The sequence below is a fragment of the Tachysurus vachellii genome, chromosome 7 (assembly GCF_030014155.1).
Source record: "Tachysurus vachellii isolate PV-2020 chromosome 7, HZAU_Pvac_v1, whole genome shotgun sequence".
Lineage (NCBI taxonomy): Eukaryota > Metazoa > Chordata > Actinopteri > Siluriformes > Bagridae > Tachysurus > Tachysurus vachellii.
The window spans coordinates 13,853,490-13,880,321 of record NC_083466.1 but is presented as its reverse complement, the minus strand read 5'-3'; the positions used below and the strand labels follow the sequence as shown (position 1 = coordinate 13,880,321).

At 36.4% G+C, this 26,832-nt stretch overlaps 1 protein-coding gene across 1 annotated transcript; it reads left to right on the top strand.

The window, feature by feature from the left end:
* The first annotated feature begins 17,532 nt into the window (after positions 1–17,532).
* On the top strand, positions 17,533–23,107 carry vgf (VGF nerve growth factor inducible). Its single transcript, XM_060874469.1, has 2 exons — positions 17,533–17,722; positions 19,478–23,107. Exon 2 carries the CDS (start codon positions 19,510–19,512, stop codon positions 21,457–21,459), a length of 1,950 nt encoding a protein of 649 aa, XP_060730452.1. The 5' UTR covers positions 17,533–17,722; positions 19,478–19,509; the 3' UTR covers positions 21,460–23,107.
* The last annotated feature ends 3,725 nt before the right edge of the window (positions 23,108–26,832 follow it).

The window sequence follows — 26,832 nt, the reverse complement described above, 5'->3', positions numbered from 1 at the left end:
GAAGAGTAAAGAGATAGTTAAACAAAATAGGAAAACAGTTGAGTAAAGAAAACTCTTAATCTGTGTTATAGAATGAAGAAAAAGAAGGAGCACCAGTGCTTTGCATCTAGCATAGGACTGATATCCTTTATAACCCTGTTTTTATTATCAATAACCGTATTAATTATAGGAATAAAGGAAGAAGTGACTGTGATTCCTCAACTATTTCAACCATGTAATAGAACAATTGAAGAGATTGATCCCAAATGTCCTGATCAAATGGGAGACATTTCGGCTCAACAAATAATGACAGCTCTAGCAGCACATGTAATAAATCCTTTGCCGGAAGAAATAATGAATTGCAGTAATAAAGATATTAAGGACAGTATATATGTTATAGTTAACCTGTTTAAGACAATAGATGGACCTAGTAATCTGACAATAAAACAACTACAGGAAATACAAATAGTGGAAAAAGACAATGTAACTAAATGGAAATTTCATTGGAACATATATGCAAGAGAATTAATAAATGTAACTAACAGTTTAACTGTTATAAAGATGTATGGAGCAACTATAGGAACAATTACTCGTAGAATAAAGAATCAATGTAGTTGGTCACCCCAATCTATTGAAAGAGTTATTACATTGCTAAGAGGCCCAACTGACCTCCATGTCAAATTAGGAAAGGAAGAATCTACAAAGGCACGCATACAGTAAGATAAGGCAAGTAATAAAGCAGGGAACCTTAATCATACCAACCCAGTGGGGATGGAAGGGGCAAATTTTTTAATATTAACTTTGCACCCAAACCATTCAAGTCTTGAAATCCCCAACAAATATGCAAACTGGGTGACGTGTGCCAACATCACAATACAAGTTCCAGTGTGTGATAGACTTGGAAACTGTAGTCAGAAATATTGTCAGTCAGATAAAGAGAAGCAAAGGAGACCAAGGAAGGACCATTGTAAAAACAATAAGAATAACACAATGTTTGGTTGTTATGTTAATGCAACAGAATTTTATGATCTAACTCTCTTTAAAGAGAAACTAACAAACCATTCTCTCAAAATAATGAACATATGGAGGGAGAGACATAATTGTTTAGGTCCAAATGCTACAGGATTGCACAAAGTGCGGGGATTCAAAACAGGATTTATGGAATGCATGATCAGACCTAATGACTCTGATGATATTATATGATTTTATCAGAATCAGTGGAAGCAGAAACCCCTTTCTGGACCTCATTGGTTGACCCAGAATGTTGTATGGACCCGTGGTCCAACTGAACATGGACTGCCGATGGAGATAGCAAAAGAGTTTGGAATTTTGGACTATCTCATTAACAATGTAACAGACCAGGGTATGAGAATATATCTGTCTTTACATATCTTTGTATGGCCGAGGATAAATACTACCACCTCATGGACAACAGGTAAAACTAAACAGCGAAAAGTCAATGACAGAAAAATTGTTTATCCAATTGGTGCTTATTTTACAGGAACAAACTGGACTAGTTATATGCCATTCAAAATAGATGATTCTGAAATAGAAAAAGTCAAACTAAAATGTAATGGAATTCCTTTAAACAGAAAAAGAATGGAACATGTCCTGGGTTAATAGGTAAAAACAGGATATCACTGTGGACTAAAAATGATAATGGAAAAATTCAAGTAAAACCCAATGTTTAAATCATACAGAGCAAAATGTAGTAGAGTATGAAAATCTTATAGATATTCTAACGGTTAAGAATATAACAAATAAAGGAGTTCCAAAAGAATATGGCATGAGTCAAAGTTACGTGGTTGCCCACCAAGACTGTTTACTGAGTGGGTCGGGCAACCATATAGAGAATCTTCTTTTGATAAAGAGGGAGTGAGTTACTCTGGATATGGGTATAATCACACTTCAGGAGTATTAATTATGATGCTTATGAATCAAATGCTAAAATACTGTGCTAGTGGTTTGGTTGATAAGACTGTCTTTGTTCACACTAGCAGAGATTTGTACAATCTCTACACTACTTATATGGAACCTGTAACGGCAAGCCCGAATTGGGCTTGGGTTGCTATAATGCATAAACAAGTAGCTAAAATGAAAAGGGAATATATTTGGACAGCTGATATGGATATGCCCACCTTTGTAAGGACGTTTACCAGAGGGTGGAGAACTTTTGAAAAAATAGCAAAAGATACTGGAAAAATTTTATATGGCTGGGGAGAAAAACTTTGGAATCTAGTAGAGACAATTTGGGGAATAATCGTAAAATGGTGGTGGATTATTGTTGCTATAATAGGAACTATAATAACTTTGATAATAACAGTGAAATGCATGCAATGTTGTGTACAATGTGCAAGGTGTTCGCGGCTTTTCAGCTCAAGGATGTCGTAAACTCAAAAAAAAAAAACCCGCCTTGAATCACATTGTGTGTGCATTCTATTGTAGACAGCCTTAGTGCATGTTATACTTTAGGTGTATCATGGATAGGGTTGCCACCCGTCCCGTGAAATACGGAATCGTCCCGTATTTACAGGCAAAATGATTTTGCATATCACCCGTATTTTGCATAGGTCCACATTATACAGCATCCCATGCAAATCACCCCACCCGCATTGTGTGGAGACGCGTCCTATTCTGAAGTACAGACGTGAAGTACAGACGTGAGTGGGAGGAATCGAATACTTGGCTGGAAAGTGTCAGCAGTAATGAATATCAAGCCAACTGCACAACTGTTAATTTAATAATAAGTTAATAAAATATGGTTCACATCTCACAAGTTCCTCCAAAAGCTTATTTTTTGTGTTCTTAGTCACACTTTGTTGGCGTATATTTATTATTGTCATAGCTGTGTATTCAATATGACCACTTAAGTTGTGATAGTGAGAGACTGAGTGCATCTGTTCACACTGATTTCAATAGCAGAAATCATATTATAATGTCCATTGGTATCAATCTTAATATTTTTATGAATACATGTTTTAAGGTATGATATACCACCACTGGCACGCCATCGGGACTGTGGTCATCGTGGCCCCGAGGGTGTGGTCCCCACTGCGGCAGGCGTCCCTTATTTTGCTGTATTGAAGGTGGCAACCCTAAACATGGAACAAACGCTAGTTTACACTTGGAGAGTGTTTCTTGGTTTGTTATACTCTTTGCATCTTAATACTTTCTACTTATTCTAGTACTGTTTGATTATTTGAAGGAAGATTTTATTTGTAACCTTTTCTTTTTATTTTACATATATTACACACACCTATCTGTATTACACTACTTTTAATAAAAACAAGGCCTCCCATTGTGAGGATCCTGAAAAGACAAAAAGGTATAAGTCTGCCTCCTTCACTTAAAGATTCAAACAATAGATTAAGTAGAAGACCTTGGAGAGGATCCTTTGTTAGAAGACCGAAGGGACTTTGAAGGACCCCTGCGTTCAAGGTAAGACCAACTTTGATAGTTGATCTTGTGTTTCCAACACGACTCCGTGCCTATTAGGACACATTCCTTAGCTGCGGTGCGCAGGGTTTCCTACGCAATCTGAAAACACGTGTCGCTAAGCAACAAATACGTCAGTATAATTACATCAAAGTGAACTGTGAGAGTCTGTTTCAGTACTTGTTACAATATACATGCATTCAGTTCAATTAAATTAGTTCACTAATCTCATCCTGCCCAATTTATGAACAACTAATGAAGGTTAAAGTCCTTTGTCATTTGATAATCAAATTTGCATATGCAAATAAAAAACACATCGATATTACACTTGGATGACTGAGTGTGACAGAGTGGTCATAATTGGCAGGAGACATGGGAAGCTGGTAAGAGTGGTTTGTATCAATAAATATCTAGATTAATTTTTACAACCGACATATGGATGTTCTTTACGCTCATTTAATAAAAGAGGAATAACAACTGTAAAAAGATTTTACATGCCTTAATTACTCTGTGTTTGCCTGTAGGTGGCACTTTACTCTACACTGGTGTTTGATGGAGGGATTGTAGTGTTCTAGGGATTAAGGGTGTGTCCTAGTCAAAGAGGACAAAGAGTGTCTGGAGTTATCCAAAGAGTGCAACCTTTAGCATATCCCAAAAAACTTTAGTTTTACTTTCTTGCATGGTGAATTATATCATCTTTCACATATTGAATCAATATATTTTGATACATTTGCTTATTACTGTTTTCCCGCATATATTGTACCTGCCTATATGTGTTCCATACAGCTCTGACTCGTTGAGACATAAGACCTTTGAAGGCGTGTTGTGGTATCTGTCACCAAGACATTAGCAGCAGGTCCTTTAAGTCCTGTAACTTGTGAAGTGAAGACACCATCTATCAGACTTATTCAAACATGAAGACAACATTTTGTTGTCATGTTATAACTCTTAACTCTTGTCATGTTCTTGTCGATTTTCTCTAATGAGAATATCGTTCCCATGAAGTGTACTTGGTCTGCAATAATGTTTAAATAGGTTGTACATGTAAAAGTAACATCTATATGAATGACAATGACAATAATAATAATAATAATAATAATAATAATAATAATAATAATAATAATAATAATAATAATAAAAACATCACTGCAAACCACTGTTAAAAAGTTATTAAAAATGTATATATGTTAACATAATTAATCAATCTTATTAGACAATAGCAGGCATAAATGTAGTACTGTCAACTCTTTCACTATGAATAAAATGAAACAGGTTAGAATCTTGCATTGTAGCAATGAAGAGTAAAGGTCCTTTGCCAATATCATGAACAATTTTATAGCTTCTTCTTTAAATTAAATTAGCAATTTGCATCCATCCATCCAAATTAAAAGTGATATTTCAGGTTTTAATCCTTAGTATAATGATGATGATGATGACGACGATGATGATGATGATGATGATGATGAATTATTATTATTATTAGTAGTAGTAGTAGTAGTAGTAGTAGTAGTAGTAGTAGAATCTATTAGGTAATTTATTAATTTTACATTATTTTTCTATGTGTTTGTTTATTGTTTACATGTTATTTGTTTACATTGTTATGTTTGTTTACAAATGTTTACAAAAATCAAAGGTTCAGTTTTCTATCTCTCTTTCTCTCTTTCTGTCATAAACATATTATTTATACTCTAAATTTTATTTTTTAATGAAAATGGGGTAAATGTAACTACTTCGAATTCAGCAAAGCTATAGCTAGGATAATGTTAGGATAATGTAACAATCTCTGAATGGTTAATGCCAATGCCAAAGTAAGAAATGTAGCATTTGGCATTCGTTGTGACTCATTCACATACAGTAATAACTAAGTTGAGAGCAATCATCAGGGGAAGAGGAAGGAGGACAATGATGCATATTACACAACTGCTTGCCAGTGGCTTGTTAGAAAAAAGATATATTGACTGAAACAGACAATAAAAGAATACAGACAGTGTTCACTTTTTAAAGGCAAAAGAGGGAAAAATGCTAAAGGGGAAATTTAGTCAATCATCAACTCTATTAGGTGAGAGAAAGCCAAACTACATGTTTACCCCTGCTCTCTTATTTTCTTCCTGGCTCTGGTACACACTGACCTAGTCATATGTTGCATCTCAAAGATGGAAGAAATAAAGTAAGAGGGGAGAATAAGGAGGAGTTTCATAGCTGCTGGGACAGATAATTATTATGCTTATAATAATGGTGATAATGGTAATAACCTATTTCCTTCATATCTTTTTGGTCACACAAAACATTTTACTATTCTGTAGACTCTCGATGAAGTTGTAGCATCTCATTCTGCTCTAGAACAACTTTGATCCTCATAGTATGTAGGAATATGCTTTATTATTGTTGTTGTTATTGTTGTTTCTGTCGACTCCATCGTATTTATGAAACCGTACTCTGGTGTTTATGATAACCGTACTCTGGTGTTTAGAAAATAGATTTTTTTTTACCAAATAGATAGATAGATAGATAGATAGATAGATAGATAGATAGATAGATAGATAGATAGATAGATAGATAGATATTTCCATATCATTCCTCAAGCAGCATACTGTAGGGTCCTTTTTCTAATTACTCAGTTCAGAAAAAACAAAACCGTCCAGGCCAACATAATTTCTCAGTCCTCAATTTAGCCTCACTCCTTCTTCAGTTTAGCACGACACTAATTATCTGGCTGCTTGGAGAGAACGGAAGTACTTTAATTGATAAACGTGGGTACATGAGTGTACAGAAGCAACTGCTGTGCCATGACGGCTTAATCACAGGAAATAAGCCCAGGAATGGGGGACATGAATGCTATTAATCCCAGAGCATGCTGGGTAAAGAGACAGTCATTAGAGAAACATTAAATTAAGTTAATTCTCACTTAGGGAGGAAAATACTAGTGTGATGGTAACAGAGGTAGCAAGAAATGAATGAGCAAGCAAATATGTGTGGGTCAAGTGGAAGAACTTGAAGAGTAAGTTTTGGAACAGTTGCAATAATTGTGCCTGTTTAAATAGAAGCACATGGAATTGATATTCAAAGAATATACACAAGACCAGAAGGCTATGGAGCTAAGCAGATAAATACCATTGCATAATACAGCTTTGACACACAACAAGGTTAAAAAATGCATTCTGTGTGAGGTTCTACAAAGCTGTAAATAATGAGATATCAAAAAAGGATCATCAAACCCTAGGGATGTAAATAGAACCAAAAATAGAATAGACACAAAAGACATACCAATCTATTTCAACATTTCTGAGCCATTCTGTTCAAAATTATTTTTCCTATTTGATTACAGTTTTTCACTGTCATAATATTTACTCAGAATTTGGCCAGGACAGTAGGAAAGACAGAACGAAGAACTAATTCGTTAGTTCTTCGTTCCAAATAACAATACCTGGCAGATGAACAGCTCTGATTTCTCCCAGGTTCTCGTTAGCTTCACATCATTATGCTGATGTCCATAATTCCTTTCTCTCTCTTCCAACCCTTTCACATTTAAATCACATTAATTTGGCACTAGGACCACCACAACCTGCTCTAATTCAGAGTGAATTACATTCTAGGTGTGACTCCCACTATTTAGTCGAAACTGTGGACAATTCCTGATTAGTGCTGATCCACATATACAGTGGGGTCCTATATATTAGACCACTACTGAAACATTACAACATGAGAAAAAGTACAATCTTTTGAATATATAAATTAACTTCTTAGTATTAGGGATGTCCCACTTTTGCTTTAACAACAGCAGGTACCCGAGATATGACATGTCTTTTACAAAACCTGATTGTCCATGTCACGATACAGAGGCAGAGCTACAGGACAGGCAAAAGCAGGCAACTGCTTGTGGCCCCAGGTTTTGAGGGAAGAGACTGAAGAGAATTTACTTGACTAGAAACCAGAAAAGCAAGACAAAAACAAGAGAAGATAACTTATGAAATCATTTGCTATAATGTGAATTAGCTTAACATATAAAGTAACGTAATGATAGCCCAACATAATTTTGGCAAGTTAGGTAGCTGGGAGTTTGTGGTCAGTTTAAGCATATAATATTAATATTAATGATTTCTTAGTAAAAATTTGCAATTTTGTTAAAATTGCTTTGAAAGCTCAGGCTTTCAATGTATATCCAGAGTAAAAAAAGCCAGCAAAGGTGTTCTGTTCTAGTCTACTTAAGGTAATGATGGTTTATCTGATTGGGAAGCTTAACATAGCACTAAATCCTGCACGCACAATATAATGCTAACACTTCAATACAGTTATAATTTCTTGCCTAGAGTTTACACCAATAGTGAAATAGAAAAAAAAAACTGAAAAATATAATGCCTTGGCCCTCATATATACAGAAAGGCATCTGAATTATGGTGATAAATACAAAAAATGCCATGAGGACACCCATATTTCCTATTTGTTACTCCCATTTTCCATAGAATGACAATTGATTAGATTTTCATGTTATGTGTATGTTTCTATGATGTATATCCACCTTATTCCACTTGTCGTGTTTCCTTTGTGAAGTCCTATACAGTATTTCTCTTTGTTCTCTCTGTATCTCTTCATGGTATAGCAAATGGACTGCAGGCACTAAACCTCATTACAGAAGGAAGAGTGAGAAGGAATGAGCAAGATAAGAGAGGGTGGGAGAAAGAGAAAAAACACACTATGTGTGTGCAGGAAGGGGACACAGACAAAGATGAAGGGACAGCAAGATGGCAAGGGACACAGTAAGATTAAGTGTGTGTGTGTGTGTGTGTGTGTGTGTGTGTGTGTGTGTGTGTGTGTGTGTGTGTGTGTGTGTGTGTGTGTGTGTGTGCGTGTGAAAGAGAAAGAGAGAGAGAGGGAGAGACAGAGAGGGAAAATAAAAGAGAGTGTATACTACATGATTTAGTACAGACCTAGAACTATAGCTAATGAAGGCACTTTGATGTCATTACATAAGAAAAAAAATAGCTCAGTGTAGCGGTAAAATCTTTGACAGTAGTGTTATTTACCACATACTGTAAACAATATACAGTTTATATACAGACATATACACAGTATAGCAGTATTTATTACTTGAATTAAGATTTTATGTATTTATCATTCATTCCAGCTGTGAATAGTAATTATAGTTCTTACTGAAAACAATATACTGCTGTATTAAATATCATTCATTGGATATTTTCCTTTAGAAAGAGTAGTATTACGTGTTGTAGAATATAATGGCAGAATATGCAACCTTGTGTTACAAATGTATGCAACTCTGTGTTACAAAATCAAAACCAGAAACATAAGAGGATTTTTCAGCCACAGACATCTTAGGAAACATAATGTCAATTGGCCAAACCATCTGCTTGGACTATACCTTAATTACTAGTTAATTTCAGCCATCTCTTTACCAACGCATGTTTCTGCATTAAGTATTACAATGTCATTTTCTTTACATTCACAGCAGCATTGGCAATATTTTGGTCAATATCACTGCCAAAATGGTTGCAACAATATTATTTGATGGTGTTCAATTGAAAATGCAATGCTAGCATTTACATATTCTTGTTCACTCTGTAATGTCTTGCATTGCATGTGCATGTAATTTTATGAAACCTGCCAAACACTGCATGCTGGCAGCAAGAAGCTTTAAGCTGCTTTGCAATGGTATTTAATATCGCAACAGTACTGTATGTCATTTGTAATTGTGTAAATACTGGATGTGTTTGGTAGAAGCAATGGGATCCATTCCCAGAGAAACAAAACATGGCCCTTCACTGTCACTGCAACAAGCTGTTCCCTCGTCTGCTTCAACAGTAGTTTACTGAATGGACAAACAAGAGCAGTATGTCTTCTTCATATACAACCAGAGTACATATTTCAACAATGACACAAAAAGCATTGTCCCTTAGATATCTCCTTTGCTTTTATATATGGATTATCCCTTTTCCCCTCATTACTGACAGCAGGACCATTGTGTGATCGGTGTCCATGTGTGGAACTAGACTTTGGTTGCAGTTATAACAGTTACAGCACTGTGCCACTGCTGCATTTGTGTGAGCTCAGGCACAGCTGACCTTTTTCAGCTCCTTGATTGTGTGTGTGTTTGTGTGTGTGTGTGTGTGTGTTTGCATGTGCATGTTTGTGTGTGTGTGCGTATGTGTGTGTTTGCGCGTGCATGTTTGTGTGTGCGTGTGTGTATGTGTGTGTGTGTTTGTGTGTGTGTATATATCTCTACAGTGTGTATAAATTGGCAGGTGGTAATTAAATGCACAGAGCACACTATCTCCTCCTCCAGCCCCGCGCCAGTGACGCACAAGCCAGCAGCAGGAGAATGAGTCATACAGCCCCCGGGGATCCGCACCCCTCTTCTTCCCTCCTATCTCTCTCCCCCTCCCTCCCTGTCTCAATTACTGCTTCTGCTCTTGCTTTCTTTCTCTCCATGCTCATTTTGCTCACTTTAACATTGCAAACCCCATAAGAATATCCTTTTATCTTGTTGCCCTTTCACCTGGAGTCATATTGATTATTTAGATTGTCCTCACACAGCACTACCCTCCACTTTGCATTTCTCCCTCTTATGCACTTCCATCTGTAACTGAGTTTTTTCAATATAAGCACTGCAACCTGTGAGCTTGTCATACTGCAGACAAACTGCACTACTGACTGTGGTTTTCCTGCTGAGCAAAACAGCTTTTTTCAGGCCTGCTTCAACTGATCTTAGAGTATCTTAGTGTGACTAGAGGTATCTGAATGGCATCACTTGCATGCCAACCATTATAATAAATAGCAGCAAATTTCCTCTAAAAGACAATGTGAATTACAGGCAATATATTCCCCTTTCTGCTAGTCCAGAGGCAGGATCTTGTGCTGTCATTGCAGCAGTTTAAGAGTGACCGTCACTCTCAGTGCAGGTCCCAAGCCTGGATAAAATGGGAGGGTTGCGTCAGGAAGGGCATCCGGCAGAAAATCTGTGCCAAATCAAATATGCAGACCAGATGATCTGCCATGGTGAACTCAAATAGGGAGCAGCCGAGAGGACAACAAAATAATTACCTCTGAATATCCTATAAATGTACATAGAAAAAAGATAGAAAAATAGAAAAAGAGACATTTGTGGAGTGTCCTAAGAGCACATTTTGGACCTGTGTATGTAATTATCTGTGTAAAAAGTGTTGCTGACACTGAAAAAATGTAGACCACATGAACCACTTGGCTATCCCTCTCTTTCTTCGCCCACACATATGCAGTGAGGGGTGAAAATGTGTGGGAGAGAATCCGATAGTAAAGTGTCTGTTTTAATAACATCAACTTTCTAACACTGTTTCAATGAGAGCAGGAGAGAAGAGAGAAATTAAATCAAATTTAGACTTGACAACTGGAAATGGCAGTGAGATACACCATACAATTGTATACTAAGCTCTACAACAAACTATTATCTACATAAAATAATTGCATGTCTGCATACACAAATTTTTATTGCATAGGTCATATTAACCTGACAGAATTTCATATAATTTTCCATTCATCATTTCCACTCCACTCTCCGTACTCTGACTTTGTCACACACCATAAAGCTCCCATCTTCCACCCTGCCATCACTTCTAGCTTCCAGACAACTTTCAATTTCAACCCGTTCCATTTTTCTGCTATTTTATATTCACAATAAATCATTTTTCAATCAACTCAAAAAGAGAGTGCTTCAGGCTTGGGTAAAAGTCAGGGACCTTTTAAATGTAAAGTTTAGGATAAATGTCAAAAGAAATCTCTCATTATCTCTTCTACTAGTGATAAAATAAAGTTTGATATAGAAGTGGAGACTTTTCTCTGCCTGGAAAATAAATTCATTTTTATGTTGTTGAGTGAAAACATGATTACAAAGTGCTGTAAAATTAATAATTAGAAATAGAAATAGAAAATAGAGGAGGGAAGATAAGCATCAAGATGCTGCAAACGCTTAAAGTAAAGGGAAGAAAAGGAAAGTGTCAGTGAAAATGACAAGCATGTGTATAAATCTGAGTAATGCATTAGGCCAAGGGAGGATTGATATGAAACAAAACAAAATGTTTCTAGGATTCCTTGCTGTAATATCATGCTAATATTCACTAAGGTCATAAGAATGAAAAATGATAAAACAAATAATAAAGGAAATTCTAAACCAAAGAATTCACAATCTGCATCATATGCCCTGTGACTATGTGATGTAAGTACATCTATATAACCAGAAGTCTTTTTATCAGCTTGTCTTAACTGCATTTTCACTGCAGTAGAACAGGATGCAGCACAGTTGGAGATTTCTCTGCTCAAAGGCACTTGAGTCAACTCATTAATTAATTCATGGGCTTAATTTGTGTGTTAAAGCAGGGAAATCCCCAAGTTGTGCTATACTCCACTTCCAGGAGTGTAAGGAACTATAAGGAATTAAGAAAATTATGGATAGGGGCTGCTTGCTATAACTGCACCAAATTACCTAAATGATTTATAAAACAAAAATATCAACATGTCCAAGATTTCAGACTGCATTGTCATAATCTACTAATAACACTGATATGATGTGTGGATGTTCTCAGGCATACCTTTAAGGGCCATACTTGCTTTCACATACAGTACTTTAACAAAAGTATGCAGACTTTATAATGTTAGGAAGATAAAATTCTGAATACCACAACAAATTTATTTTATGCTGAGTGTTATCATTTTTCTTGCTCTGGCTGCCTGTGTGTGGCACACTGCTGAGCTCTGAGAAAAGCTATATGATCCCAGCCAAACAGTGAATCATTCATTTATTTATACACTGATTAAAGATAAAATTCTTTTTGCAAAAAAAAAAAACAAAACACTTGAGAGGCTGGGAATGTCTATAATGCAAAAAGAGTGGCATGAACAAAATAAGGTTTAAAAATGATGAGATAATTCCTTTAAAATATTATTTACCCCTGTAACAATGTTTTTAAAAGCACTGACATATTTCATCACAAAATAAGATAACATTAAATTGGGCCTCTTAAAATACAAATGATAATCTGATGCGTTCTACTGCCATGTGATACATCACCTAGTGCACAAGCTCTTAAACAGCTGCCAATATCAGGAGTTGCATTACTGAACTATTTGTAATAAATGGCAGATTTTGCAATGTTTCAGTGTGCAGAGATTGTTCACAGCATGCAGTACCATATGGTACCATAAATACAGACTTGCAAAAGGATGCTGGGAAAGGAAAAGCCACAGGGGATGTGGTAACTTAGTGGTTAAAGTGTTGGACCACTGACTGGAAGGTTGTGCTGCCTCCAAGCTGCCTCTCCTGGGCCCCCAACCCTCAATTGCTCAGCTGTATAAATGACAGTATAGTAAAGTCATACTATTTAAGGGAACAAAACTTCTGAAAGTATTTTATCATGTAGCAAATATGTTTTCATTTTCTGTTTCTTTAAATGATGTGTGGTTGGGGGTTTTTCAGCATGGTTTTATATCTTGTTAGATACCAAGGATATGCCCCACACAGGGTCAGTATGTCCTTAGAATCTAAAATAAAAATAAAATTAAAAAAGTTTAAAAAAAATTAAATAAAATAAAAATGCTGAACATCGTTCTTAGGGTAGGGTGTATGCATGACATTGACTAGTTGCAATGTGTGGGTGATGGTGTTGGATTCAGATGCTTACATCAAGAAGAGGATCGTCTTATCTACATGCCTTTTCCTAATCATGCCTTTTGCAATTCTATCCTCTTCCGCGAATGGATGCATTTTCAAAACCAATACATACCAGAAATTGTTTTCGATATGTACATAGAGATGTCAACATACACGCGCGCACTATCAGAAAATTCGGGGAAACCCGGGAAACTCTGCTTCTTTTTGTTTTCTGTTGTCTCGTGCGTGTAGGCGGGTGGCACACGACTACGAGTCTCCCACGGGTTTGCCTCGATTATAAATTGGTTCATTTAAAGCAGAGCGCCTTCGGAACGGTTGCGCAGGGTTAAAAGATGGCTGCCGTGAGTAAGAGATTGATCTTGGCGGTAAGAGCATAACGCCTCATTAACTCTGTCTCAGAGGCGCGAGCGCTGTTGATTGGGCTCCAGCATCAGCAAGCGCACAAGCCGCCAACGCGGCGAAATGGCCATAGCGGTGTAATGGCAGTATTAAAGTTCCACAAACAGATGGCTTCTAATTCTCTGTAGTTTTTAAGATCTTTCGAATGACAGGCTCTGTGTAAGTTTAACGTACCAAGGCACGGTGGCAAACCAGTCCTGATAAACATGCAACAAACATAAACATACAAACACTGCCGGCCATTTTTTGTGTGACCGAATCCAATTAATCCCCTAAACACTGTCTACTTCCAATCCAAAAAGCATACCGACAAAGATTAGGAGCTGCTAGTAATGCTCGTGTCAATTATTAGAATGAAGAAAAATGATAAACTGTGGCAAGATTGTTGGTACCAGATGGGCTGGTTGAAATATTTCATAAATTGCTGATCTCCTGGGATTTTCAGACACAACCGTTTCTAGAATTTATTCAGAATGATGTGGAAAAACAAGAAATAATGAGTGAATGACAGTTATGTGGGTGGGAATTCCTTGATGATGGAAGACAACTACCTGAAAGGACATAGTGACTAACGTAATCACTTTTTACAACTGTGGTAAGCAGAAATGCATCTCAGGATACAAACAACACTGACAGTGGTGGATTGGATAAAACAGCAGAAGACAATAACAAGAATCTTAGGATATCATGGCCACAGGCTCACCCAAACTGGACAGTTGAAGATTAGAAAAAAATATCATCTGGTCTTCTGAGCTCTGAGTACACCAGGCTTTCGATCAGAAACAGGAAATGGATGATCTTAGGCTATCTGAATATGATCACCTGCTTCACAGCATTCATGCCAAGTGGGTGACACCAGAGACCCATGTAGCCGATTAGCCTATGCAGCTTGGGGCTGCATGTACGGCTCAACAAAGCGGCAGCTTCTACTGCGGCCAAGCCAATAACCTCTTTAAGCAGTGTCTTCTACATATAAAGACCAGTGCAGCCACAAACAGTGAATTGACCGAAATCACAATACTTTTAAATAAGGTAAAGGCTAGCATGCTCCCAACAACCTTATGATTGTGCCATAGACCAGCTGCCTGGAATATCATTCCCGTAGCTGAATTTAGCCCATGTCATCTGCCGAACAAAGAGCCATGGAAAAGTACATTCAGGATGTGGTATTAGGCCATTTATGTCACCCACATCAACAGAGTTCTCTGTTGTGGCCTAAAAACTGGGTGGTCTTTGACCGTATGTCAATTACTGTGGCTTAAACCAGTGCACAGTCAAGTAAACCTATCTGCTGCCACTAGTCCACTCAGCCCTTGAGCCGGTAGTTCACCGAGCTCAACAACTGTAGAACATACAGCCTGTTGAGAATTATCAAGCGGAAGATTTCATTTATCACCGTAACCCTTACCCTCTAGTGGTTTCTTTGAGTACTCCATAAATGATGTGCTAAGACACATGCTAAGACTTACATCTATGATATCCTGGTATTTGTGATTTCATCACAGACATGCTTAATTGCTCAGGCCACACTACAATTCTTGAGGTCATAGGGTATTAGCCTGCCCTGCTTTTGCCACTGCTACATTACTTTTCAATCATGTTTTACATTATATTGATATCATGGACCATGATGTATTTTTTGACATAAATGTATCCTTTTCGGCCTTTTGCTATACAATATATATATATATATATATATATATATATATATATATATATATATATATATATATATATATTGTAATATATATATATATAATATATGTCCTCAGATTTTTTTTTTCTTTTTTTATTATTTTTTGATTTTTTATTCTTGCTCAATGATATTGTAGATATTTAGACTGTGAAACTCTTTTTTGTAATTACAGTGGCAGCAAATTGCAGAGAGAAATGTTACAGTCCTGTACAGGACCCTCATATCAGTTTCACCCCTTCCTGAGAGGTCTGTTTTATATTTAATAAATGGTAAATGTCTACATTAATGTCTACACCATCCGTCTTACATGAGGATGTTTCTTACTTGTTCTAGCTAGGAATCTCATTTTGACTAAATGATCATTATTTAAAATGGCTTCATCATAAAATTAACACTTGTCATTCAAACTAAAATCTTTCAAAGTACACTGAATCTGCTTAACTCTGGATTAAGGTTTACTGTCTGTAAATATCAGTATGGCTACATACTAAGCACAGGGTGTGAAAGCTGGCACATTTGACTAGATCTTGCCATTGCAAGTGCTCTGAACTCTGACCTCAAACCACACCTATACAATTCATTCAGACGTAATGAAAAATAATTAGATAGTGTTGAAATGTAAAGTCATGCATATTTTAATAAAATCTCCTGCATATTGGGAAGTAGCATACTGCACAATGAGTTCCATTTAGTTCCATTTATTTTCCATAAACAAATCAAGATATTTTGCAAATGCCATTTTCTCTAATACACAGAGAATTGTTAAAGTAACACGTTTTTGAAAATCGTAAACAGTTTTTTTTTTAACTATGATCACATTGACATATAATCTAACAGCATAATATGCCACCTCAAGCCTATAAAACATAGGCCTACATTTATTTTAAAATCATTAATAAAAATCCCTCAAACAAAAAAATAAAAATTGGCAGCACAGACTAGACCAACCTTCCACACTAAAGATGAACCTACCACCTCTGGTCAGAAACATTAAATCAATACAGCTATGGTCACTAGCAAAACAACCACTGTACAGTAATACCATTTGTCATGCTTGGGTCCTCATTCCCAGTAAAACAATTGAATGTGAAAAAGCAACTCTCAAAATATTGATTTAATTGTCAATATATACACATTCACATTCATAACAGTGGTTACAACCTGGAAAGAAAAAGAAAGAAAGAAAATCCATTACCAGGTTATATTCTGGCAGGTCTTTATTCGTGTCTTGAAGTTATGCACTTATCTTCTGTTCATTTTCTCTTCAACAAATTAACAATATTGGGTGTTCAAGTGCAAATTTAAGGAGCGAGAAAGAGAGTGAGAGAGAGAGAGAGAGAGAGAGAGAGAGAGAGAGAGCTGAGTCACTGAGTGTGAATAAGTACTGAAACAGCTTATTCTCTGATGTTATGTGGTAGGTTATAATCTATAATATAGTCGTACCTACCAACTTATCATCAACTTTTTCTCCTACAGACATTTCTATTACTGTCTAAGTGTACTTGTGTATCAGTAACAATTTTCCTGTTGTAGTTCAGATTCACACCAAATTCTAGAGCAAATGAAATATTATATGAATAATTAATACTGGACACCTAACAACAAGAGAGATCCAAATATTGTTCTTGTTATTTTTGTGACTGATTCATTTTGGTGGATGTAACAGCTGATGGTAGCAGCAAAGGCTTTACTTTAAACTTTTATTCAAGTAAAGCGAACACGTGCAAAATACATGTCACAAGCAATCATATGTCACAGCAATCATATGTCACAAGTGATAGGACCTGCAGTGATGACCTGCAAGTGCGCCTATAATAAACTACAGTTAGGTAACATGTCAGTAATGGTAAAGGTTAAAGAGTATTAATAGGTTAGATTTATTTCTATGAGACGGTTAAAATGAATAACAGTAAACCTTCACAGACACATGCTGTGCCAGCATTCCTCCGTCCAGCGGAGAAAAATAACAGTTATTGATCGTCGTGCCCATGATTTCTTCCTTTTCAAACTCAGTTTGCTCACTCTCTATATTAAGTAGTCTTCATTGCTCGCCAACTGGGCATGGGATGGAGTTAAATCTAGGGGGAACAAATCATACATTTCTTGCGGGAGGGACTGGCCCCTATCCTTCAGCCGTAGTGTTATCTCTAGGGCACCCTCCAACAGGAAAATGCTTTATTTCATTCATCTCGTTTCCGTTCATTCATCAGGGCACTGCAGCGTAGCGAGCGCTCAGGCTTAGAGCAACACCGAAATTCTTATCAATGGAGTGCTGACGTCAATGAGCAGCGGTGACGCGCGGTCACGTGTGCTCAAGAGGGTCGAAATATAAACATGAGGAGCTGGCCGTGGTCCTGAAAATATCTTCAGCGCCGTCACGAAGACACGAGTCTAAGACTTGAACAAACGAGTCGTATATTTTTTCACTAATCAAGTTAATTCAAACCATACCTTTAGTTTCTAAAAAGAAAGCATATTCGCTAGTAAAGAGAGTATCCAATAGTGAAGTTCGAAGAACAAAGAGCGAAAGTGCGTCGGACCACGTCACGCCTGGGATCCCGGTAAGTCCTCATTTTCATAAAATACCATTATAGCAAAGCAGAGAAAGCTAGCTTACTCTGTGGTAGTATCAGAGTTGTGTGTTTTTGTACCGTTTAATGTGGATCAGCAAAATAAAGTGTCAAATCAATGGGAATTTTACTAACGTTAAACCTAAAATAAATTTTGTTCCAAACAAAATTTGGGAAAGGAAACACCACTTATAATCCACAGCAAAACAAACAATCAAACAAATAAAAAAACAAAATTAAACATGCAACTATCTTCAAAGAACCAACCATTTAATATGGAACTTGGGTGGAGTCGGAACTGATGCATCATCGTCGTGTTCATTTTGATGGAGCTCAGATGTGCCTGTAAATGACGCCATTACTGATTGCTGATGCATATCATGATGACAGTTGTGGAAATTATGTTGATCAGTAACAATCACAGAATACTAACTATTAATACCCCCAGTCCATAACATTATTTTCCCTATAACCATAGCATATTTTCTCAGCTGTCCTGAATTCCAGTTAGATATGCTTGGCAAAACAAGGCACTATATATCAAAAATGTTTTGTTTTGTTTTTTAAAAAAGGTAACATTATATGCTTATAAGATCAACGTTTAGTTTCTTCTAATTATAGGAAGTATTGACTCAATTGTAGTAAGTATTTACTACAATTAGCAGGTGATAAAGTAATAACGTATTGATATTTCGGTATATATTTATAGACAACTGCGCCAGGGCTTTCCCCGGTCTTTAAAATAGACTGTCTTGGCATGGATGATTACGTGAAGAGACGGCGTCTTAAAGGCGGCTTACTAATGTGCATTAGCGCCTACTGACTGTTTTAGAACTGAAGCAATGAAGCAGATGATACTTACAAGCAACGGTTTCCTCTAATGCGCGGCTGCAAACACAATAGTGATGGTAGACATAGGAATGCTTTAATCTGTAAACTTGGATGCAGCAGCGAAGGTTCTAAGGTTTAAAAAAAATTAACAAATTATATTCCAACAAGTTATTTAAAAATTCATAACACTTATTTATTCTGCTCTCTCTGACGTTTGTCCATATTTGTGCCTTTTTAGCCTTTCAGATTACCGGTGTTTTACTCAGTATTGCTTTAATTTAGGCTATTGTAATGAGACCGATAACAAACTCGAACACACATGTACATGTACGTCATGTTTGCCTCAGTGTTCCACTCGCCTCCAAATTCTCCGCTCTTAAGCTTTTTCTTCTGGTCAATTATAATTACTGTAAATATAATTAAAACTACATAAAATTCCGAAATTCGTTCTTTCTGCATGATGATGGTGAGTGATGCTGAAATTCTGTTGCTATGATCTGCAGACAAGAATCGTACGTGAATAATATGTCCAATAAACTGACTATATAGATAACTGGATAAGTATTTTTTAAATAACAAGAAAACTCAATTTCTTTTGTTTGCATTGTGTGTGTGTGTGTGTGTGTGTGTGTGGTGTGTGTGTGTGTGTGTGTGTGTGTGTGTTTGTGAATCATGGAAAGGGATTATGATCATCATGATATGGGAGCAATGTTACACGTCAAAAAAAATCTAATGGTCATGTTATTCTGTATTTATCCATTGTGTCACCATGGTGATTAGCAGTTGTAACTGTCAAGTTAATGTTATGTAATGTTATGTTAATCATCAAGCATACAGTGGGCATGTATAAAACAAACAAAAAAAGATTGCTGTGCTTTATAGCCTATTATTAATATTTTTTTCTTCCTATGTTAGGTGCATCATCATTTTCCTCACTCCTAATCTGCATGGTCATGATTCGGTGCAAACAAGTCTCTAGAGCCCCACTTGTGCTTCTCTTCTTCCTCTTCAGTATTACATGTGAGCCCACAAGCAGCAATCCTGTGACTAAACACAAATTGGGTAATCAGTATGAACCCTCCTATCCTGAACTTACACAGGCACAGTTTCAGTTTACCCAAACTGAAGATTTTTTGCCAGGGATATCAGATGAAGAGGAGGATGAACTTTTCAAGGATGTTGACCCCAAAACCTTAGCAGCAATCCTCTTAGAAGCCCTCAACAAGCCTCAGGATGCAAAGAGTAAACAAGAGAAGAGGGAGGGAGAGAATGACATGGTAGAAGAGGACAGAAAGGCACAGAATTTTGACAGACAAAGAAATGCAGATCAAGAGCTGGAACTTGTGAGAGCAGCTGCTGAGGAACAGGGTAGAGAAGAGAGAGAAAGGGAACAGGATGAGGAGAGAAAGAGGGAGCATGAAGAAGAAGAACTTCTTACAGAAAAGGTGACTAGTCATACCACCAGTCAAACAGTGCCTGTCAATGAACAAGAAGTAGTTGCAAAGGAGGTGGCAAACAAGGAAGAGCAGCAAGAAACAGAGGGAGTCACTGATGGGAACAAAGATGAGCAGCTGAGTCCAGAAGAGTTAAAGAACCTGGAAACCATGTTAGAGAAATTTCAGAGCTACAGTACAGCCACAAAAAGAGAACGTGATTCCTCATCTGGCCAGAGGGAGAGTCGTGGAGATTACTTTGATTATCTGGATCGTAATGGCCTCATGAACAATGAAATCAAACCCAAACCTAAGGGTTATGACTTGGCTCTGTCTAAAAAGAAGCTCAAATGGCAGCAAGAGCAGGAAAAGAACAAGAATAGACCATTGTATAAGGGAGGAAACTTCATGAATGATTTTAATGATAATGTTGAAGACCAAGAGCAAGAAAATGGAGAGGATGAAGAGGATCTGCTAAGTCCAGAAGAAGAAGAAGCTAGGGCTAAAGCTGAACAGGAAGAGGTGCGTAGACAAGCAGCTGAGGCTCAGAGAGCCAAGGTTGAGGAAGAGAAGCTTGCCGATATTGCATCAGATATGATCTTGCAGTATATGGTCAAGCAAGATGGGAAGAAGTACAGGGACAATAATGCTGCAGAAGACAAACGCTCAGAGGAAGATGGTGCCAATGAGGATGATGACGATATTGACCCACAAACTATTGATAAGTTGATAGAGATCTCTAGTAAGCTGCACTTGCCTGCTGATGATGTTGTAGATATAATCAGTGATGTGGAAAAGAAGAAAAAAAAAGATGTTCCTGAAACTCTGCAATGGCAACGACCTCGTGTACCTTCTCCAGCATCTGATGTCCCATCTTCAGTCTTAAGAGCATCGCAACCCTCAAAGCCACCTAAGCCTAACACAAATGTACTGAAATCATGGTTTAAGGACAGGGCTCCTATTAAGTCCAGTCAACAAGATTTTTGGATCAAGCAACAGTGGCCCTTTTGGACCTACCCTGCCTATCGGCGCTATCAAAAGCCCTACAGTAGTTATTACACCATCTACATGCCTTCTCCCCAGCCTAAACCACATTATTATGCTAAACCCTCCTACTCCTTTAATAGCATTCTGGGGAATTCATTGGACTATGATTACCCTCTGAAACAAAGGTATCTTCCCTGGACACAAAGTCGTCCAAGGGCTCCTCTGGCCTTCCGGCGAAACCTCTACTTCCCTAACTACATTGTCCCTCAACCGCAGACTTTCAAAGGCATACCTATGCCCAAACCCCGGTCACCCCTGCGTCATCGATCTGCTTTCTTTTACTCACCCACAGCTCCAGTAGTTGCCACACAGGATGGCTATTATAGCCAGATGGAGCAGCCACAGCCAGACAGCAATGAGGAGCTAGGGAACTTTATTGAGAAGGTTTTCCTGAAACGTCCCCGCATGTTTCAGTGAAGGTGTAAATAAAGAGAGAAATAAAGAGGAAATGTAGGTGACCAAGAAGAGTACAACTGTGAGACTGTTTTGCCACATATTTTGGTTTCATTATCTAGTCTCATTTAACTGCCCTTCGCTCTTCAGTTGAATTGAAAAAAAAATTGCCTGAAGACTGGTGACTGTTGCCATTTTCAGTGGTGTTTCTCCCTTCCTCATCTATTCCCTCCTCCCCTACATACACTGATAGACAATGGAAATGGTGTGAAGAAAGATGCTTTTGTCAATTATGTGGGGTACACACATGACTCAAATACCCAAAGACAATCCTAAGATTTTTCCACGCTTCCAGAAGGCCTTTCAAAAAAATAGAGGAAGACAAAAATACAATAGGACATCTTTTGTAAGCCTTATATTTTAACATTGTTTTTATTATTTATAATATTCAGAAGCCTTTTAAACCATGTTCATTTTCTCTAATTATGAGAAAACAGCAAAAATATTTAAAATAATACCTTTAAAGAATGCATGCATAAACACATGTTTATTCCATGACACTCAGTCATGATGAAGTATTAAGTGCCATATTCTTTAGAAATCTTCATGTTTGGTACATCCTACACAACAACTGTCTTAAGTGTACCTTGTAGTAATCGGACACACTTGGTCCTGTACATAGAATTAATTGTCTATAGGCTAACAATTTATTTTCTTTGAAGTGTTTTTAACATTGTTTTTCTACGCAAAACATAGTACATAGTTGAACATAGTAGGTGCAAAGAATGCTCATACATTCCAAAAATTTCTATTCCTAAGAAAAGCTTTTTCATATAAGCTGTTTTGACAGCAGTTATTTATTGCCTTATTTCCCTTTTACAAGTAGCAGCATTTTTGTCATTGATGGGTTGGCAGGATTAATCCTAGTCATCAGAACATTTGGAGACAAATTCATGTTAAATTACTAGAAATTTATGAATTTAATTGTGAAAATAAATATATAAGTTAGGGGTGTAAATGCAGCAAAACAACACCTCAATATGCACATTCCCAGTTACCTACTTAAGTTTAAAAGTTTAAAATGGCATTGACAATCTTTTAATTGAAATCAATCAGAATTTCTTAATGCCCCTTTAAGTATTTGATCAACAGTTACCTTTAAACAAAAGTTTAGTACCTGGTACCAGAATCAAAATTAGGTCAAAAACATAGAGGCACTTTAAACTATGCGTTAGAGATTCTTCACCACTCAACTAAGTGAAGCCAACAAAGATATTTTGAGCATATTCAGTGCTGAAATGCTTACAATTTAAGTACCCAAGTTTGTAATACCTTACCCAAAGGACTGTGAGGGAGATGCAAAATGAGTAGAAAAGGTAAGAAAAGGGGAGGTGCTTGACATTCTAATTAATTTAAGTAAAATGTGGATTGAGAGATGGACATAGAGGAGACAAGTGTCTGCACGTTTATGTGAACTTGCATCTAAAATGCATCTAAAATGTGTTTCTTCTCTAAAGAAATTATGAGCATTTAAAAAGCATAAAAAAAAATCAAAAGACAAATGTTTAGCATACCAGAGTTAAAAAAAACAACTGTCAAGTCTTGTATAAAGAAAATCAGCTGTTTGTTAGTTATAGATGTATCTTGTATGTACCTTAATAAACATGCGTTTGCTGGATGTAAATAATCGCATGTTGATGACTAGTTTTGCTACACAGAGATAATTCAATAAAAGTTACTATTTTTTATTAAGATTGGGTTTTTAATTGTGTTTTGAGGAACATGTGAATCTGAGCTCTCACTTATATCAGATCTGATACCAACCACACATTCTATTGTTGCCAGATACAATGTTGTTGACCACAAAAAAGATCATGTTATAATTAACAATTAGGTTGCTGTGTGTCAGAGCAAGTTAAGATAGCATGTCAAACATGCACCACTCATACCAATATGTTTAAATACCAAAAGACAAAGTCCAATTATTTCCAGAGAGACACAAGTATGAGGCTATTTAAGTGTCTTTTATGCTTTGTAGGGAGTCTTTCATTTCTATCTAGTACATTTGCCGATGCTAAGAGTCTTTGATTCTGCTCAGCAGTCCTGTGGCTTAGACAGTTTGCTTAGATAATTACTTTATTAAGCAAGAATCCCTGCAGCACTATAGAATGATCACACTAGAGCCCATCATTAGTAGGATCCTCAGGTGCTCAAAAGGGAAACACACACATCTGATACTAAACTTAAACTAAAATATATTTCAAATATATTTCAAACTGTAAACATTGTGAAATTCTTTCAAATAATCGATTCATGATATACCTGGCACTCTTTCATCTCGCTCATGGAGAGCACACAAGATGGCTCCACATTGTCATTTTGGGCTGAGCCCAACAAGGTTATGTGGGTAGTCAAGTCACCAAACACTTGGCTGTGGACACTAATCTAAGGCTTGACTCTAAGGGTGGGTTATGGTAAACTAATCTTGGCAGGGTACATTAAGATCAGTCACTAGGTCACTAAGAAACCACCCAATGTTTTAGTGAATAAATAAATAATAAATAAATGAATAAATAACTAAAAAACAACACTGATAATAATAACAACAATAATAATATTAATAATAATAATACCACTACTACTATTACTACTACTACTACTACTACTACTACTACTAATAATAATAATAATAATAATAATAATAATAATAATAATAATAATGAGAAAGCAAACGCAAGAGCAAGTAAAGCAAGTAATAAAAACACAGGGAGAAATGAGAGGGCGAGATTGTGGGGGTGGAGAGGTTGATGAGAACAGCACAGCCCACAGAGGTGCAGTAATTCATGAGTCACATGGTTGAGGTGTGAGTCATACTCCTTCCACTGCAGAACCCCCATCCACCAACACACATAAGGTTTGCCCTTTTGTCATATTTACTGATGCACGGGCACATGGTCCTTATAATTCAGCTAAATAGGTAACATTCTATTTTACTAAATTTTTACAAGAGAGACATCTCACAATAACTATTCAATACCCATGTATATTACTATATGTTGTGTTACACAAATAAATTGCTAGATAGCTTCTCCCCTGTTAGGATGACCTCTTAAATGCACAAACACACATATCTAGGCACAAACATTTTCCATTATAAGATAATTATTATCTTATTAAATGGAGTCTGAATCATGCAACAAAAGAAATGTTGTTGTTCTCATCAAATATTGATTTTTCTCCACATTCTGTATGAGTCAACACCAGAGAGAAAGAGAGAAAAATACATAATGGAAAAACCCACAGTATGCCAAATTGCTCAGCTTCCAATACACCACCAGTTCATCATCATCAGGCCTGTGGCAAATTCAACGCAGTTTTAAATGTTTGGAAGCAGCCTCACCTGCAACAATAAGCTATATCTGGCATTCTGAGACAGAATAACAATATAGTGTACAAGTGCAAGCATTATGTTGGTGTTCAACAGTAGATACTGTAGCCAGTTGCAGTCCATATGCATAATATGGGTAGGCTATAAACCTTGACATTAAAAATTCATGCTGATGAGTGTGGAGGAGCCAGTTCACATGATGTGTGGAAGCAGCAAAGGGCAGAGATTTTTGGCAGAATCTCAGTCACCACTGGAGCTGAGCTCACACTAGATTAATCCAAATATGTTTTTTGTAGGAGAGAGGTAAAGGCAAGCTGATGCAGATCTCAATTTATGGGATTTCAAATTGGTCTGTTGTCAAAATAAAAATATAGTTTATTTTACAAAGAAGGCATTTCATAATTTAGATATGTTTATATGTATATACTGTACGTCTGTGTACATATAATCATATCCAGAATTATACAAATTCTGGAAAATCACCTGCTATAAAATACTGAGGTATGTAATACTGAGGTATAATACTGAATATTGAAGTTTTACAACCCACTCTTTAAAGGTCTTTGACTTTTACCATGGTAACAAATGGCAAGGTTGAGTTTGTATTTGTTTAAACAGCCTAGTAAAAATAGAAAACTGTGAGATCAACAGTGCACTGCTACACAGTACAATGGAATTCAGTTCTGCTTGGGATCTATCACATGGCATAGTTTCACCCCATGTAACATTTGTTACAGCCAATGAGGAGTTTAATTTGTATATTATAGGATGTTGTCTTATATAAAAGCTGGAACAAAAACAGCTTGAACTGAACTCTAATAGGTGTTGGATCCCCAGAAAAATTATTAGGCACCAAATGTAGATTTTAGGCCCAATATATCAAAGATTAAAATGAATAACAATAAAATTTAAATAAAATCTCTTAAATTAACATCTAGACTTGAGAATTTACACACTTGTGAATGAGTCACACACAGTTCACAGTCCATTTTTAATATTTTTTAGATTTTACAGCAGTTTTATATGCCCAGTTTTTGTTCACAAAAAAAAAAAAAAACTCTGAGCAATAGCTCCTGTCCTTTATACACCATTTCTGCACACTTACAAAGTACTTTAAGTCAAAGGCTCATTATTCCAACATTGTAGATATTCCTTTCTGCTGGCTGCTAGCAGCTGTATTAATGATGTTTTGAGATGATGGATTGGCTAATTAGATGTTTATTAATTATCATTGTTTTTGAAATAATTACTGTTATTTTGTGGATAAAAGGCTGTTTTATGGGCAAACAGAATAGTTCTAAAAAATAATTCACATTCAAAAACATATCAATGTAATGTTTGTTTCTAATAAGAAACTATAAATTATTCATAATACATATTACTGTAAAATACTGTAATATAGGAATTTATAGCTATATTGTTCAACTCTTCCATTGCTAAATACACTAAAAACTGAAAATTAAATACATTAATATTTAAATGTATATTTTTAAAAACGATTTTATTAAAGCAATCATTTCTGTTCACATAAGAACAAACATAAAATATCCAAGTACACAATAAGAACTTGCTACATTACATAATATTAATAAAAGAGACCACTGAATCCTATTGAGATGCTGTGGCATGACCTTAAAAAAGGCGGTTCATGCTCGAAAATCCTCTAAATCTGCAAAGATGAGTGGACCAAAATTCCTCCATAGCGCTGTAACAGACTCATTGCAAGTTATTGCAAACGCTTGATTGCAGTTCTTGCTGCTAAGGGTGGCCCAACCAGTTATTACAGTAGGTTTAGGGGCAAGCACCTTTTCACACAGGGCCATGTAGGTTTGGATTTCGTTTTCCCTTAATAATAAAAACCTTCATCTAAAAACTGCATGTTGTATTTACTTGTGATATCTTTGACTAATATTTAAATTTGTTTGATGATCTGAAATATTAAATTGTGATAAACGTGCAAAAAATTAGAAAAGCAGGAAGGGGTACTTCACGCTACTACACATATATAT